Below are 16121 nucleotides of genomic sequence, written 5' to 3'. Positions count from 1 at the left end.
GCCCCGCACCCCTGCCCCGCAGGACAGAGCCCGGCAGGGTGGCCCCCTGAGGCCGGGGCCCGACTCGAGCAGCCCAGCCCATCGGCCTCGGTACCCCCGAAGACAGGCCTCAGGGCTGTATGTTCTCGGTGGCAGGGCGGAGCAAGGAGAGTGCGGCTTCCCTCCCTCCTTCTCTCCACCGCCCCCCTTCCCCCCCCCCCCCCCCCCCCCCCGGGGCTGCGGCCTGGCCTTGGTTCAGGCCCCGCTGGCTTGAGGGTGTGGGTTTCCCTCCCCACCCCACTCCCCGTCCTGTTCTATCTGTTCCCTCACTCTACAGAGGCACAAGTGGCCTAGACTTGGAAGTGCAGGCCCTGCCCTTCCCAATGGGCCCTGAGAGAGCACAGGTGCCGCTGAGGCTGCAGTAGGGGGCAGAGGCATCCCTGCTGGCTTCTCTCTGAGCCCTTTCCTTTCCTGAAGCCACTGCTCCTATCCCTTTGGCCACTCGTGTCACACACTGCTCAGGGAGGAGCTGCTGTCAGGTACTTGGAGGCCACGTGGCCTCCCTGGCCTACTCAGAGCCTGGAGGACAGGGCCACCCCCTCCCTAGGGCTGGGTTGATCCTATCCTCCTTCCTCTAACTCCATCCAGAATCTGCCACTCAGTCATTTCATTGGCCCACAGGCTTTAAGGCCAGGCCTTGTGCCTAACTCTGTGTGTGTGTAGGTGGGGAGTTTTCACTTGCTGACCTTGGCACCAAAGGAAATAAATAAAGCGGGGGCCATTTATTCTGTTCAGAGAAGTGCCACCACCGAACCCTGAAGGATAAATGAGATTCCTGTAGGCGGAGTGTGAGCAGGAGAACAGGCAGGATGGAGGGAACAGTGTGAGGAACAGCCTCAGTGTGCGGCCATCATATGTTTACCATGTAGTAGATGCTAGTTTGTCTGTGGAGACAACTCTGAGGGCAACTCTGGATCACAAGTGCCCTCAGTTCTCTCAGTCCTCAAAAAATATCTGCTGATCTGAATGTGAATGGAAAGGAAGAGCCCTGCGCAGGTTATTATTCTATTATTATTACCGTTTACAAAAGGTCTGGCTCAGTGGAGGGATGTTACCCACATTAGCTCTGATCCCTCCAGCCCTTAGTCGCCCAATTTTCAGTGGAGGAAATCAGGAGGCAGATGGGGTGTTATTCCCAGCTGGGGCCTCCCTAAAGCATCTGTTTATTTCAGGTCACCGCTGCAGGACAACAGCCATGAGCCTGGTGGCCTGCGAGTGCCCTCCTGGCCCAGGCCTGGAGCCTGAGCCTTGCTCCCGCGCACGGTCCCAGGCCCGTGTGTACCTGGAGCAGATTCGCAGCCTGGTGGCTCCCGGGGCCCCGGACGTGACCAAACGTGACTACCTAGTAGATGCAGCCACGCAGATCCGGCTGGCCCTGGAGCGTGACGTCAGCGAGGACTATGAGGCCGCCTTCAACCACTACCAGAACGGCGTGGACGTCCTGCTGCGAGGCGTGCACGGTGAGGGCTGGGCTGGGCAGGGACGAGGGCCAGTGGGGAAGGGCCAGCTTAGGGCTTGCCCTGAGCTCTGTCCATCTGTGCTGAGTGAACAGGGCTCTAGGCTGGCCCTGCTGGGAAGGACAGTCTTTTTTTTTTTTTTTTTTTTTTAACGTTTATTTATTTTTGAGAGAGAGAGAGAGAGAGAGACAGAACATGAACGGGGGAGGAGCAGAGAGAGAGGGAGACACAGAATCGGAAGCAGGCTCCAGGCTCTGAGCCATCAGCCCAGAGCCCGACGCGGGGCTCGAACTCACGGACCGCGAGATCGTGACCTGAGCCGAAGTCGGACACTTAACCGACTGAGCCACCCAGGCGCCCCAAGGGAAGGACAGTATTAACAGCTGGCGTTTATTGAGCAGTTCCTATATACCAGACACTGGTCTAAGGGCTTTCCCTGTATTAATTCATTTGAGCCTCACGGTAACAGAAATTACTATATATGTTGTTGTAGTTCCAAGTATATAGGAACTATTTTTTTTATTAATTAAAAAATATTTTTTAAAGTTTTGGGGCATCTGGGTGGCTCAGTGGGCTAAGCGGCCGACTTCAGCTCAGGTTATGATCTCACGGTTCGTGGGTTTGAGCCCCGAGTCAGGCTCTGTGCTGACAGCTCGCAGCCTGGAGCCTGCTTCGGATTCTGAGTCTCCCTCTCTCTCTGCCCCTCCCCTGCTCGCACTCTGTCTCTGTCTCAAAAATAAATAAACATTAAAAGAGAAAAACTTAAAATTTTTTGTTAAGGTTTGTTTTGTTTTGTTTTTTGAGAACGTGAGTGGAGGAGGGGCAGAGAGAGAGAGAGAGAGAGAGAGAGAGAATCCCAAGCAGGTCCTGCACTGTTAGTGCAGAGCCCAATGCGGGGCTCCAACTCAGGAACCATGAGATCATGACCTGAGCCAAAATCAAGGGTCGGATGCTTAACCGGCACCCCTATAGGAACTATTTTTATTCCTATTTTCTTTTTTTTAAATTTTTTTTAAATATTTACTTATTTTTGAGACAGAGAGAGACAGAGCATGAACAGGGGAGGGTCAGAGAGAGAGGGAGACACAGAATCCGAAGCAGGCTCCAGGCTCTGAGCTATCAGCACAGAGCCCGACGCGGGGCTCGAACTCACAGACCGTGAGATCATGACCTGAGCCAAAGTCTGAAGCTCAACCGACCGAGCCACCCAGGCGCCCTCTTTCCTATTTTCCAGATGAGAAAACTGAGGCATCAGGCAGTGAAATAACTTGCCTAAGGTTCCATAGCTATCAAGTGGCAAGCTGAGGTTTGAAGAGTCTGGGCTCCAGAGGCTGGGTGTTTGACCCAGCGCCTGTCCCTGGAGTAGTGTCGGGCTCCTGCCCTCTGGGGGAGGAGGATACATATGACAATTAATAATTATGATCTCAGGTGGGAAAAGCAATGAGGAGGAAGTGAGGGGAGAGAAGAGAGAAATTGAGGCCAGGCTGGGCTAGCATAGGGTATTTTCTAGAAGTCAAAACTTTCATCTGAGCACTGAAGAACAGTAGGTATGTTGTCCAGCCGAACCCAGGTGGTCCTCCAGAGAGAGCAACCTGTTTGGGGCGAAGTGAGGCATTTTCAAGCTGGGGGGAGAGGCTGGCCCTGTGGCCAGGTTGAGATCCCTGAGGGTGGTCAGGCTGGGGGTGGGAGTCGGGCCCTGCTTCAGGCTTCCTACCCCGCCCCCTGCCAAAGAGACCCCCAGTTCCTGAGCTTCAGACTGCCCAGTGAATTAGTTTGTCCTCCAATCCCAGTCCCCACTCTGGCCTTTTCACACTGGGCACCAGAGGTGACAGAGGGACGTTCTCTGGGAGCTTCTGTCTCCTTTCTCTGAAAACGGATGCGGAAATCCCCAGTCTGTTCTTTCCGGGGGTGTGACAGCAGCCAGCGAGGTGGTGGGTGCCAACTGTGAAGTGCAGTAGGCTGAGGGTGACCACGGTTCCCAGCCTCTCCCCCCATCTTCCGCTCCCCACTTGCCCGTCTCCCACCCGGACGAGGGCTGGGGAACAGTCTGTGGCCGGCCTCCCAAGTAGGCACTCTGTCCTGTGGAGGGCAGGGGGTGGGCAGAGGGAGCCAGAACCCCAGCCCTCCAAGGCCGGGGTGGGTCCCGGTGACCCCATTGTCCCACAGTCGACCCCAACAAGGAGCGACGCGAGGCTGTGAAGCTGAAAATTACCAAGTATCTGCGGCGGGCCGAGGAGATCTTCAACTGCCACCTGCAGAGGACTCTGGGAGGAGGAGCAAGCCCTGGCACGGTGAGGGGGACTGCTCCCCAAAGGCCTGAGGGCCCTGGAGAGAGAGAGCTGAGCCACGCCCCCGGCCCCCTCCGGCCAGGGCCAGATGGCTGTCACCTCACATCCCCGGCTGCAGGGCAGGGCAGGGCAGGGCAGGTGGCTGTGCGTGCCAGGTTCTCCCCAGGCTTCCTCTGTCTCCCACACACTCCTAGCTCCCTTCAAACACTTAGTGAATCATCTCCAGGCCAGTCTCACCCCCACACGGGGTAAACACACACACACACACACACACACACACACACACACACACACACACACACACACACACACTCTAAGTCTCCCACATCTGTTTGAGCTTGAACTGAGCTCTGTTTGAGCTGCAGTGAGTGCAGCTGACCCTTGAACGAAACAGGTTTGAACTGCGTGGGTCCACTTATATACTTGGATTTTCTTCGATAAATACACTGCAGTATTGTAAACGTATTTTCTCTTCTGCGTCTTATTCGGCTGCTTTTCCCCAGCGCAGGTGCCTGGGCCGCATGCCTTGGTCCTCGAGGAGGCGTGTTCCCTGAGACCCACACGGTCCCAGGCTTTCTCCCCCTCCCTGGGAGCGCCTGCCTCCTATGGATGGGGCTTCCTTCCTACACAGGGTTTCTGAAGCCTGAGAACCCCCTGGGTCTTGGAGGAGGGCTGCCTGGGGGCCGAGTGTCGAGGATGGGGTGACCACCCTGGGCAGGTGTGGGCCTCTGCCAGTCGGGGCCGGCTTCTCTGCTCCCTGTGAGGTGGGCGGGGGCGGGGGGGGGGCGCTGCTTGTACCCTGGTTCTGCCCCTTGTGCCCGCAGCTGTCCTGGCAGCTGGAGGAGGGCCTGGTGAGAAGGCAGTGCCTGAGGGGGGCTGGGCCCTGAGGCTGTGTGGTCTGTCTCCCTCCTCCGCAGGGTTTCAGCAGCCTGAGGCTCCGGCCCATCCGCACACTGAGCTCTGCCCTGGAGCAGCTGAGGGGCTGCAGGGTGGTCGGGGTCATCGAGAAGGTGAGTGAGCGGACAGCCACAGTGGGGTGCTGCGGGTGGGGAGGAGGCGGTGTATGCAGATGGGGGTGGTGGGTGGGGAGAGAGAACAGCTACCCCCACTCTTCCAGAAGGGGCCCGAAAGGGGTCAGAGGGTCCGAGGGGAGGAGAGCAGCTGTGTCCAGTGGTTCCCCACCCTTCTCCCACCCCGGCACACATCAGTCAGGTCCTGGAGAGAAAATTGGGAACAGAAGAGGCAGACAGTCCCTTTTCCACAGCCCTTGGCTCAGACTGAAAGCCACACCCTCAGAGATTCAAGACAGAAGCCCCAGGACAAGCAGCCGGGAGGGAGCTCTCCCAGCATGCACAGCCCTGCTCACTCCCCTTCCTCCTCACTCTGCGCCCCAGGCCGAGGCCAGGGTCTCCCCATCAGGGGTAGCTGAGGGGTTCCTGTGGTGGATGCACTCCAATCCAGAAGCCTGCCCTGCAGAGGGTCCCAGCTCCCAGAGGGGCCTCGGCAGCTCTGCCCTTTCCCTCCTGGAACCCCCCACCCTCGTGCAGACCCCATCTGAGGCCCTTTGCCTTAACTGGGGGGCAGGTAGGAAGGTAGGAGCTGACATCCCAGCCTGTACGCGGGACAGTCATTAGAGTGGGGGACTCGGAAGGACAGACAGTGGGGTCACATGAGATCTGAACCAATATTCAACTGCCCTCTGCCGGACCCAGGCAACACCTGAGTAGTTGCTAAAGGGCTTGTTCTCAACACCACCCTTCATCGGAATCACCTGAGAAGCTTCCTGAAAAGAGATGCCTGGGCCCCACCCCAAGCCTATTGAGTCAGAATCTCCAGGGTTGAGCCCAGGAATCTGGAGTTGAAATACTCCTCCGGGGATTTGGGGATTTTGCCGGGCCTGGGAGCCCACAAAGGACATCTGCTCAGTGCACGGCATGGCCACAGTGAACCCCTTCCCCTCCCGTTGGTTTCGTCATGTGTAAGTGGGGTAAGATTCCAGCCCTCAAGGGGGCATGTGGGAACTAAAATGAAATAATTTTTGGGAAAGGCCTGGCACACACTAAAATTTTTGATACGTGTTTGATGGCTGTAAATGCTAGTGACAAGAGCGAGGGGGATGGGGCGTGCAGGCTTCCCGTCCCCCAGCCGTCCCCCAGCTGCTCCTCCCAGGTCCCTGGAACAGGCCCCAGTCTGTCAGCCAAGGCCCGGCCAGCTTCCATATGCCTTCCCTCCAACAGCACTAGTCTGTGTGGCCCCAGCCAAGCACAGCCGCTCCCACAGAGGGGCTGGGAGGTGACTGCCACCACCTTTTCCCCCTGTGGGATCCTACTGAACTACAGGTGTTGTGGACAGAGGGGTTCCAGGTCAAACAAGTTAGTTTGTTTGTGAGTTAAAGTTACATGACTTTGGGTTTTTTTTTGGTTTTTTGTTTTTTCGTTTTTAATTTTAGGAGTTTGCAGAGCTTTTAGGATGCTAATGTGTATACCATGAGTTTCCAAGAAGGAGGTCTATGATAGAATTTCCCGAATTTGTTTAACCCCCGGACACGCATATGCAAAGCATTTTCAGAATCCAGTGTTCTGAGGCCCGTGTCTGGGTGGATGGAAAGCACAAACTAAGGCCAAGCCCAACCATTCTGCCTTGAGGCTGAGTTTCTTTCTTTTTTTTACCCTTTCTTGGGCACCTGGCTTACCTACTCCACCTCCCTCCTGAGATCCTGCTTCCTTTCCCGGTTTCATTTCCAAGTCAGGAACACCATCTTCCCCAAATTAGGAGAGATGTTAGGGCCACTGGGCCCAGGTCCCTGCAGCTGGGCCCGGATGTGCTATCAATGCGTTCCATTCTGCAACGCTGCCCAGGCACATCCGGGCGGGAGGGCAGCGCGGGCCAGCAGTCCACAGAGCCAGGGGGTGGCAAAGGGCTTGCTCACGAAGCCTGGAGGGCCAGTTGTTAGGTTAACTGGGCTGGGGGTCCCTAGGGACCCCTGGGGGCTAAAGAGGTACTGGCAGGGGTAGAGGGTTTGCTGGGAACGTCTAGGCAGGTGGGTCAGGGACTAGATAGGCCTCTGATAAGAATACCTGGGGGTTTGCTCTCAGGGAGCACGGGGGGCCTGAGAGACCTCACCACACAATTGCTGAGCCTCCTCTAGGAGCCAGGGATGGGGAAGAAAAAGAAGGCCATCCAAGTCACTTCTTGTTTTTTTGGCTCAAACACAGGGGTGTTTTTTAGAGTTATCATTAGTTACCAACATTTAAAAATTGGCAGGTTTCGTATAGAAGTCCAGATTTCCGGCTTATCCTGCAAAATTGGAAGATTTGGAAACGCTGGCTCACAATCTCGCGTGGCAGCCAGGAGTGGTGGGGGAGGCTGCCTGTGTTTGTTTTGTTTTGAGAGCGAGGAAGGAGCCGTGAACGAGTGGGAGAGGGGGCAGAGGGAGAGGGAGAGGGAGAGAGAATCTTAAGCAGGCTCCATGCCACCCTTCACGGAGCCCCATCTCACAACCGTGAGATCATGACCTGAGCCGAAATCAAGAGTCAGACGCTTAAGCGGCTGAGCCACCCAGGCGCCCCAGGGGCTGCCTCTTTGGGACACCAGTCCCCTGGTTTGCTCCTGTCCCTGCTCTGTCCCCTTGGTTCACAGGCCAGCCCCTGTGGGCCTTGGAGTTTGAGAATCTGCTTGAAACTTTTGGACTTGTTTGCCCCATGAGAGATTCTTCCTGGGATTTTGATACTTTGGGCATTTTGAAAAAAAGGGTTAATGTGTTTCACCAGAGCTTTAATTGTCCCAGGTCCCAAGAACTCCGTGGGTATCCTGGAAAAAAAAAAAATTCTCTTTATAGAAAGGTGAAAAGGGCACCCAGAACTGCCCTCCACCTTCCAAATAGCAATAGTCGCCTGACATTAATTAGTACGGCACGTTCTTATTTGCAAAACTGTTGCGTTCCTTCAGTCACCCTGGGGGAAAAAAAGCACTATACTGGACAGCCTCATACAGTAGTCCTTAGCCACATAACACTATTTAAGTTAAAATTAAATATTCTCCTTCTTATTCATACCAACCACACCTCAAGGGCTTGATAGCCTTACATATGTTCACTGGTTTCTGTATTGGGCAGTGCAGATATATATTTCCTTCACGTTTTATTAGACGGTGCTGCCTTTTAATAATTGTCTTACAGGGGCACCTGGGTGGCTCAGTAGGTTAAGCGTCCAACTTCGACTCAGGCCATGACCTCACAGCTCGTGAGTTCGAGCCCCACGTTGGGCCCCCTGCTATCAGCACAGAGTCCACTTCGGATCCTCTGTCTCCTCTCTCTGCCCCTCCCCAGCTCATTCTGTTTCTCTCTCAAAATAAATAAATAAACTTAAAATAGTTGTCTTGCAATTACGAGAATGAAACAGAGGCTCGTAGAAGTCGAGCGACTAGTGCTCTGGTCCCCCTATAGCCCTGAGCACAAGAGGAAGGGGGTGTTTTTGTTTGCTGGCTTTAATGGGAAAATGCCCCTGCTACTTTTGAGCTATTTTATTTTATTATTTTTTTAAGTTGTTAATGTTTTTATTTATTTTTGAGACAGAAACAGAGCATGAGCAGGGGAGGGGCAGAGAGAGGGGGAGACACAGAATCCGAAGCAGGCTCCAGGCTTTGAACTGTCAGCACAGAGCCCGACGTGGGGCTCGAACTCACGAGCCGTGAGATCATGACCTGAGCCGAAGTCGGATGCTTAACTGACTGAGCCACCCAGGCGCCCCTGAGCTATTTTAAACTAAGGCAATATACGTATATATTCCTCATCATCCTGCCTAGCTCCGAGATAATTGCTATTAATATTTCGGTCTAATTCTTTCTAGATAGGTAGGTGTGTGTGTGTGTGTGTGTGTGTGTGTGTGTGTGTGTGTGCGTGTGTAATACATACATACATATATATGAGGGGCAGAGGGTAAGAGAGAGCGAAGCCCAAGTAGGCTCCGTGCTTGGCACAGAGCCTGATGCAGGGCTCAATCCCACGGCCCTGGGATCATGATCTGAGCCAAAGTCAAGAGTTGGACTCTCAACCGACTGAGCCCCCTAGGCGCCCCTGATCAAGTTTTATATCTGGCTTCCCCAGCCTTCACTGCTGCCTTTTTGGACTCTGTGTGAGAGGACCTTAGCCAGGACAAGGTGGTAGGGAATCCCACTTGGCAAGGGACGGTGGGGAATTATCCAGGGTGTCAGTACTTGTGGGAAACTCGATTCTCTAAATGACCCCAGGGTTTTCTTGCTTGCTTTTTCAAACACTGCACCAGTTTGGTTAAGGAGCTGGGGCCAGGCTGGGTTCCACCTCTGGCTGTCGGAGGAGAGACCTCTGGTGGTCAGAAAGCGTGTGTCACTGCTGCCTCAGGAAGCGCACTGATGATGGGGGAGCTGAGGCCCAGAGGGGAGGGCAGGTGCCATGGTCATCTGGCTGTGCCCCATTGCAGTTAAGTCTCTGGGGCTCTGGGATCAGCCCTGCCTGCATTCAAATCCTGGCTCTACTACTGTTTAGCGGTGGGACTATAGGTAACAAAACCTCTCTGAACCTCAACTTGTTCATCAATAAACTGGGTCACTAATAACGCTGACCTGGTAGGACTGTGGGAATAAAATTAAATAACCTATAGAAAGCCCTTAGCACAGAAGAAGTGCTCTATAGCCAGTGTGGGGTTTCCCTACAACCTTATCAGTGACAATTACTACAGATTATTGAGGACACGTTATGCTTGAGTCATCCCGCTGACTAAAGGAGGTACTTCTGAGGTTCAGCGAGGCAGGGTGATGTGGCAAATGTGCTAACTGGCATTCTCCTGGCTTTATATTCACAGAGGGCCTTTCTGTTTACGGCTTCGACCCACCAGGGATGAGGGAAGGCGGGCATTTGTAATTCCCTTTTGGTAGATGAGAAAATCAGTGTAGTTGCCCAGGATCTAAACCCACCGGTTCCTAGGCTGCGGCCTTTGTGACTGCCCAGTGGCCTGGCCTTCCTTGGGGTGGGGCTGGGGGACGCCCACCTGCCACCAGGGGGAGTGGCTGCCGGGCATAGACAGCCAAGGAGTCACAGCATCTGGGTGCTGGTCTTACTCCCCTGTGCCCGTCATCCGGCTGTGTCTTCTGCCTTCCTGCCCCTACATGCTCCTGCTGTCTCCTCCGGCTGGGCCCCACTCCTGCCCATCACAGAAATGAGTCAACACCTTGACCCAACAATTGACATATTACTGCCTAGACCAAAAGCAACAGAAGGAGAGGGCTGCTCTCCAAAGATAGCCTCCAGGGAAGGCTATCTTGAAGTTTCAAGGCTATTTTTTTTTTTGAGGGGAGTAGATTTTTAACAGTTTTTTTTAATGTCTATTTATTTTTAAGAGAGAGAGAAAGCACGTGTGCATGTATGCGGGGGAGGGGCCGAGAGAGAGGGGGACGGAAGATCCCCAGCAGGCTCAGCACTGACAGCAGAGAGCCAGACGTGGGGCTCGAACTCCCGAACCGTGAGATCATTATGCTGGCCGCTTAACCGACTGAGCCACCCAGGCGCCCCGAGAAAGACTGTTTTTAAAAAGGGGACTGGGGGCAGGTGGGGGAAGGGACCCAAAGGAGCATGCCAAATCTGCGTGCCCCCCCGCCCCCCCAACCCAGGTCCGGCTTGGCTCATGGGTGACCTTGGGCTATGTTCTCGGCCTCAGCTGTTTCACCTGTAAAATAAGAGATCAGAAGAGGTGACTGGCTCTGAGGTCCTGCCCCGCTGTGACACCCTCAAGCCCTGCAGGACGGATCACTCCCTGTGCACGTGGGGGGTGCTTACCGTCCCCCTGCGCTGCGTAGGACTCTGGGCACACAGAGCCGGGCAGTGTGTGCTCCCTGCCCTCACGTTGCGCACAGCCCAGTGGGGAGACAGGAAATTAGACCCTGTTGATAGAGCTCCCTGAGGGTGGGCCCGGAGAGCTCTGGAGAGGAGATCCGGGGTCCCGGCCTGACCCGAGGGCTGGCCCCTGGAGGAGGTGGCAGGTGCGTTGATGCCACAGGAAACAAAGGTGGAAAAGCAGGACAGGACTGATGTCCGCTTGGGGGTGGGGGCGTGGCCAGGAGCACACCCCACCACAAAAACCTGCCTTCCCTGTCTGCCCTAGAGTGAGTCAGCCTTGGTGGAGGCACCTGGGGGGCTGGGGCTCGGGCCACGGAGCCCCAGGAACTACCATGTGCCTTGACCGGTGCCTCCTGGACTTTGGCAGGTGCAGCTGGTCCAGGACCCAGTGACTGGAGGGACCTTCGTGGTAAAGGCAGGTGCTCCTTTGGCCCCTGCTGTTCAGTATTCCCCTTGGGACTTCCTCACCTACCCTCTGGGGAGCCGCCTACCCAGAACCTGTATCTGAGGACCATGCTCCCTCCAAATCTACAAGCTGCTTGTTCTGTCCCTGAGCACGGCCCCCACCTCCCAGACAAACACACATACTACCCCATCCTTGTTCCGGAGGGTGGAGGGCCTGGATTCCATGGTGGAGAGAGAGAGGGGTGAGGGCTGGGTCGGGAACTGGGGGGAGGCAGCTGCTACTCAGGGTGGCTCCTATCCCTTACGTGTTTGCCCCTGAAGCCAGGCTAGGATGTCCCCTAGCTGAGCACCCTCTGGTCTGTCCCTCACCGACCTGCCTGCTCTCTCCCCAGAGCCTGTCCAGGTGTCCCATAGCGAACCGGGAGCGGCTGACCATCATCCCGCACGGTGTGCCCTACATGACTAAGCTGCTTCGGTACTTTGTGAGCGAGGATTCCATCTTCCTGCACCTGGAGCATGTGCAAGGTGAGGGGGCCTGAGGGGTCCCCGTCAGCTGCCCGGGCCTTCGGCGTGGTCTCTTTAGCCCCTTAAATTTTAACGTTTATTTATTTTTGAGACAGAGACACAGCATGAACGGGGGAGGGGCAGAGAGAGAGAGGGAGACACAGAATCGGAAGCAGGCTCCAGGCTCTGAGCCATCAGCCCAGAGCCCGACGCGGGGCTCGAACTCGCGGACCGCGAGATCGTGACCTGAGCTGAAGTCGGACACTTAACCGACTGAGCCACTCAGGCGCCCCCCTCTTTATCCCCTTAAAACGCCAAGCACGAGAAGGGGGCGCCAAGCACCAGACGTGTGGCACAGACCACGGGTCCCAGCCTTCCCCGGGGGGAGGATGGCAGAATCAGGTTGTGGTGGGTCTGTGCGCGGTGCCAGGGGGACAGGGGATGGCTTGAGGAGGTCACATCCTGGGCGGGGAGAGGGCACTTATGCAGATGTCCCCTTTTGTCACCATTTCCTCCAGTCTTGGCCTCTTTTCATTTTTCTAGTCTGCGCCCATTCCTTTGGCGTGGCCACGTGGGAGGGTGGTCACTGAAGCTATAAGGACAGCAGTTGGTTCACGGAGCAGATATTTTTGGGTCACCTATTGCCGTGATGATTTTTTTTTTTAATAAGGGACCCGGATGGGTCATGGCATGTAGTATAGCAGAGGGCATTCTGGGCAGAGGTGAGGGTGTGGAAGGCAGAGGGTTCATGCTGGATGCGGGGGGAGGCAGGAGTTGGGGACCTGGTGTCCACACTCTTCTTCTCCCCTGTCCCCATGCTCGCTGCTCCTCTGCACGGTCCAGGAGGCACACTCTGGTCCCACTTGCTCTCCAAGGAGCACCCCCAACCGTCTGGGCTCAAGTCTGGCTCCGGCCCAGAGAGGATGAAGGCTTCGCTCAACTCGCCCCTCAGCCTCCAGACCCCAGCACTGCTCCCCCTGGGACCCGCCCGCCTGCAGGACAGAATCCTGCTGGAGCCTCCACGGACTTCTCAGAGCCTCCCCCAAGCCAGGGGGCCCCCAGCCATCGATCCCCAGAGAGAGGCTGCAGGTAGCCCTTCAGCCAGGACCCAAACTTTCTGCCCCTCGGACCTTCTGAGGGCCCCAAGTGGCCGCCTGCACCTCCAAGCCAGACGGGGACCCGGCCGGAGCTCGGACGCGAGGCCCTCGTGGGGGCTCCCTTGGGTTCATCAGGGAGCTGTCCGGGTGCTGGGGGCCTGCAGACGAGGCAAAAGTCCGAGCCACCCCTTAGCAGACGGGGCCCACCCCGGGTTCAGCAGGGGCGCCTGGCACGTGAACGAAGAGCAGGTGAGGCAGTGGGCCGCGGAGACACTGGTGGCTCTGGAGGCCCTGCACGAGCAAGGGGTGCTGTGCCGAGATCTCAATCCCCGGAACCTGCTTCTGGACCAGACAGGTAGGTGCCCGGCCTGGGGAGGAGGAGACCTACCCCGCCTCTCAGAGGGGGCCCCCGGAGCCTCCAGACAGAGAAGGGGAGTTCCCCAAAGTCGAGGAGACCTCAGAGGTTATCTGCTTCCTCTGCCTCCCCCTGGCCTTTTCACACAGGATTCTGACCGGGTCTGGTTGGCCGATGTTGAGCCTGGGAAACGAGCCCTCGCCCAACCCAGACTCCGGGGCAGCAGCTCCTAGGAGCACCTGGTTGTCTCTGGGCCTTCTGGGGCCAGGCCCTAGGGAGTCTCCACCCAGGGCAGCCCCTGGCTCCTGCTTTGTGACTGGTGGGGGAAGCCCCGGAGTCCCCTCCCCCATGCCAACTGCTCAATGATGACTAACCACAATTTTTGTCCACCGTTATTCCTACGTGCACTGGACGAGAAGGTCACATCCGGCTCACATATTTTGGCCAGTGGTCGGAGGTAGAGCCCCACTGCTGCAGGGAGGCTTTGGACAATCTCTACAGTGCGCCAGGCAAGAAGGGAGGGAGGGGCCGGGGGCCCTAGATCTCTGGTGCCTGTGCGGGTTGAGCGGGGGCGGCTGAGGATGAGAGGGAAGGGGCCGTGTCCGGGTAGGACGAGCCGAGTGGGGACCGGCCCTTTAGGGTGAGGCTGGGACATGTGTGTTCTTATCCCCACAGAGGTGGGTGGGATTTCTGAGCCGACGGAAGCCTGTGACTGGTGGAGCTTTGGGTCTCTGCTGTATGAACTGCTGACTGGAACTGTGAGTAGCTACTCAGGGTGGGGAACCCTGGTGGGTGTCACTGAGCACAGGATGGGCTGGGCTTGGTCCAACGGGCCCTTGCTGGGGTGGAGGCCACCTGGTTCTCTAAGACCTGGCCCTTGGGTCAATGTCCTGCCCCCACAGGCCACGAGAGACCTAGGAAGTCACTCCCACCCAGGTCACAGACACACTGAGCACCCCTGCCACGCTAGTGGCTAGAAATAGACTGTCAACTTAGTTACATGAGGGTTGAGTTGGGATGGCCAGGGAAGGTTTCTGGAGAACGCCTGGGTGTAGGTCTGGAGGGAGGATAGGATTGGGCACAACTCTTCTTTCCTGGAAGGCTGCTGAATCATCCCCTGAGCTTCTCTGTTCCCCGCGGCCCATTCCCCCCACTTGCACCCTTCTGAGCTGTAACCCCCCAGATCTTGGCTGAAGGACAGGAGAGCGGGCCCGCTTCGTCCAGGTCAGCAGCTGTCCTGTCCAGCCTGGGTCAGCCAGAGGCTCAGAGACCCCCCTGCAGGCGTCTTTGCTCAGGACGGCAGCCTCTGCCCTCCCCCATGAGCTCAGCATCACACTGGGGCTGGTTAGGGCAGGCAGCAAGGGAGCAGCCAGACCGCAGTTTGAGCAGGGAATGACAGGAGCGAATGGAGTGTGGCCTGAGGTCCATCCTGGTGCCCTCTTTTGTCCCACGGCCAGGGCCTCTGACTGTCCTGGCTGCAGGTATCCCCAGAGTGGGGTGGTCTCTGCCTGTCCTGGCTGCAGGTATGCCCAGAGTGGGGTGGTCTCTGCCTCCCGATGCTTCTCTAGCCCAGGGCCCCTGGCCTTCCTCATGGTTGCTTCTTGCAGCAATTTCTGACCCCTGAAAGACCGCTCCGCTCTCCAGAGCTGCACCGTTCTGGAACGCAGAGAGGTCCTGCCTCGGCCCTGACGGCAGCATACCGTGGCCAGCTCTGGAGGTCTTTCTTCTGTAAGGAGACCGGTTCCAGTGCCGCTCCTGATAGAGTGCCTACCCTGAAGGCAACCCAGGATTGAGAACTTCTGGCAAGCTTGGTGCCAGAAAGAGCTGGGTTCAAAGCCTGAATCCAGCAGAAGTCCCTTCACCCCCCTGAGCCTGCTCCTTGTCTTTACAATGAGGATTCTAGTACTTACTTTGAAGGTTGCTGTAGAAATCGTGCATAAGGGATGTCCGGCATCTTCCGCAGCCTGGCACTGGGTAGCTCTAAAGCAGAAGGCGACCACTACCATCCCCATCCCCGTGGGACATGGCCCAGGGGAAAGTAAAATCCTGGCTGCCACCGGGATGTATAGACGTTCCTGGGGTCGTCTCCTCAGAGCGCCCCTCCCTGTGTCTTCCCAGGCACTGTCACAGAGCCACCCCTCGGGAATCCAGCCCCATACCCAGCTCCAGCTGCCTGAGTGGCTCAGTCGCCCAGCGGCCTCCTTGCTGACTGAGGTGAGCCACAGCCAGCCTAGAGGAAGCAGCTTCCTGGCCCCAGGGTGGGTGCTGGGAGGGCAGAGTCCTGGCATGACCGGTGGGTGTCTGATGTGGGTGCAGGAGGGTGAATGGGGACAACAAATTGGCGTATGCCGGTGGCCAGACACCGCTAGTGTCCCTGGGGTACCACTGGGGGTTCCGTGGGCCTGGCAGCTGGGAGTGGTGACCGACCACCTCACCCCCGCTGAGGTCAACCCATGCCTCAGCGACAAGGGTCTGCCAAGCCGGCTGGGCTTTCTCCGCAGCTGCTGCAGTTTGATCCTGCGCGACGCCTGGGCGCTGGAGGAGGCGGCGTCAACAGGCTCAAGGCCCACCCCTTCTTCAGTACTACCCAGTGGAGCAAACTGGTGGGGTAAGAGGGGCAGAGCGGGCCACGGAAGCTGCTGGACTTGTCTGGATCGCCTCCCTTTGCCTGTCACCTGGAGCTGGCCCACGTAATCAGCGGCCCCCGGGCAAAGAAGACAGGGCGGCTGCTTTTCCTGCATAAGCCCCTCTTGGGCACCAGAAGTGACCATCGCCACTGCCCCGATGGGCCTGGGCGTCCCCCGGCCAGCCCCGGAGACCCTTTCTGGTCATTACTGAAGGGGAAGGACAGGGAGCTCTCACCCCACCAGGCAGATCGGACCCCTCCACCCATCCACCGTCCAGCCTTCGGCAGACACCTGTACCTTGACTGCAGACCTGCAAAGGGTGTCTCCTGCCGCGTTAGCTCGGACCCCCGATCACCTGCCGAACTGACCGCAAGGTCTTGGGACTATCTGCCATGTGCCCCTCTTGGGACGCCTCTGGAGACTCAGGATACCGGCTCGGTGGACCCAAACCAGGGCTGCCCTGCCTGGTCATCTTAGGCGT

General features: G+C 57.2%; 1 protein-coding gene across 2 annotated transcripts; it reads left to right on the top strand.

Annotated features, from left to right (window-relative positions):
• The first annotated feature begins 1234 nt into the window (after positions 1-1234).
• On the top strand, positions 1235-16002 carry RPS6KL1 (ribosomal protein S6 kinase like 1). Of its 2 annotated transcripts, XM_007095052.3 has the most exons (10): positions 1235-1499; positions 3663-3787; positions 4702-4794; positions 11020-11067; positions 11450-11582; positions 12405-13013; positions 13433-13522; positions 13689-13771; positions 15132-15227; positions 15515-16002. In XM_007095052.3, exons 1-10 carry the CDS (start codon positions 1235-1237, stop codon positions 15623-15625), a joined length of 1653 nt encoding a protein of 550 aa, XP_007095114.2. In that variant the 3' UTR covers positions 15626-16002. The 2 variants fall into 2 exon arrangements, with proteins under 2 accessions (XP_007095114.2, XP_042846070.1); XM_042990136.1 differs by lacking the exons at positions 12405-13013; positions 13433-13522.
• The last annotated feature ends 119 nt before the right edge of the window (positions 16003-16121 follow it).

This window comes from Panthera tigris, chromosome B3 (assembly GCF_018350195.1).
Source record: "Panthera tigris isolate Pti1 chromosome B3, P.tigris_Pti1_mat1.1, whole genome shotgun sequence".
Lineage (NCBI taxonomy): Eukaryota > Metazoa > Chordata > Mammalia > Carnivora > Felidae > Panthera > Panthera tigris.
The sequence above is the reverse complement of the archived record's forward strand: the minus strand, read 5'-3'. Positions and strand labels throughout refer to the sequence as shown.

What these genes read in the sequence shown, in the direction of transcription:
- RPS6KL1 (XM_007095052.3), top strand. Translation starts at nt 1,235, where the DNA reads ATGAGCCTGGTGGCCTGCGAGTGCCCTCCTGGCCCAGGCCTGGAGCCT. An exon ending in GAGGAGCAAGCCCTGGCACG is followed by an intron (nt 3,788 to 4,701) that starts GTGAGGGGGACT and finishes CCTCCTCCGCAG; the next exon opens with GGTTTCAGCAGCCTGAGGCT. An exon ending in CAATCTCTACAGTGCGCCAG is followed by an intron (nt 13,523 to 13,688) that starts GCAAGAAGGGAG and finishes TTATCCCCACAG; the next exon opens with AGGTGGGTGGGATTTCTGAG.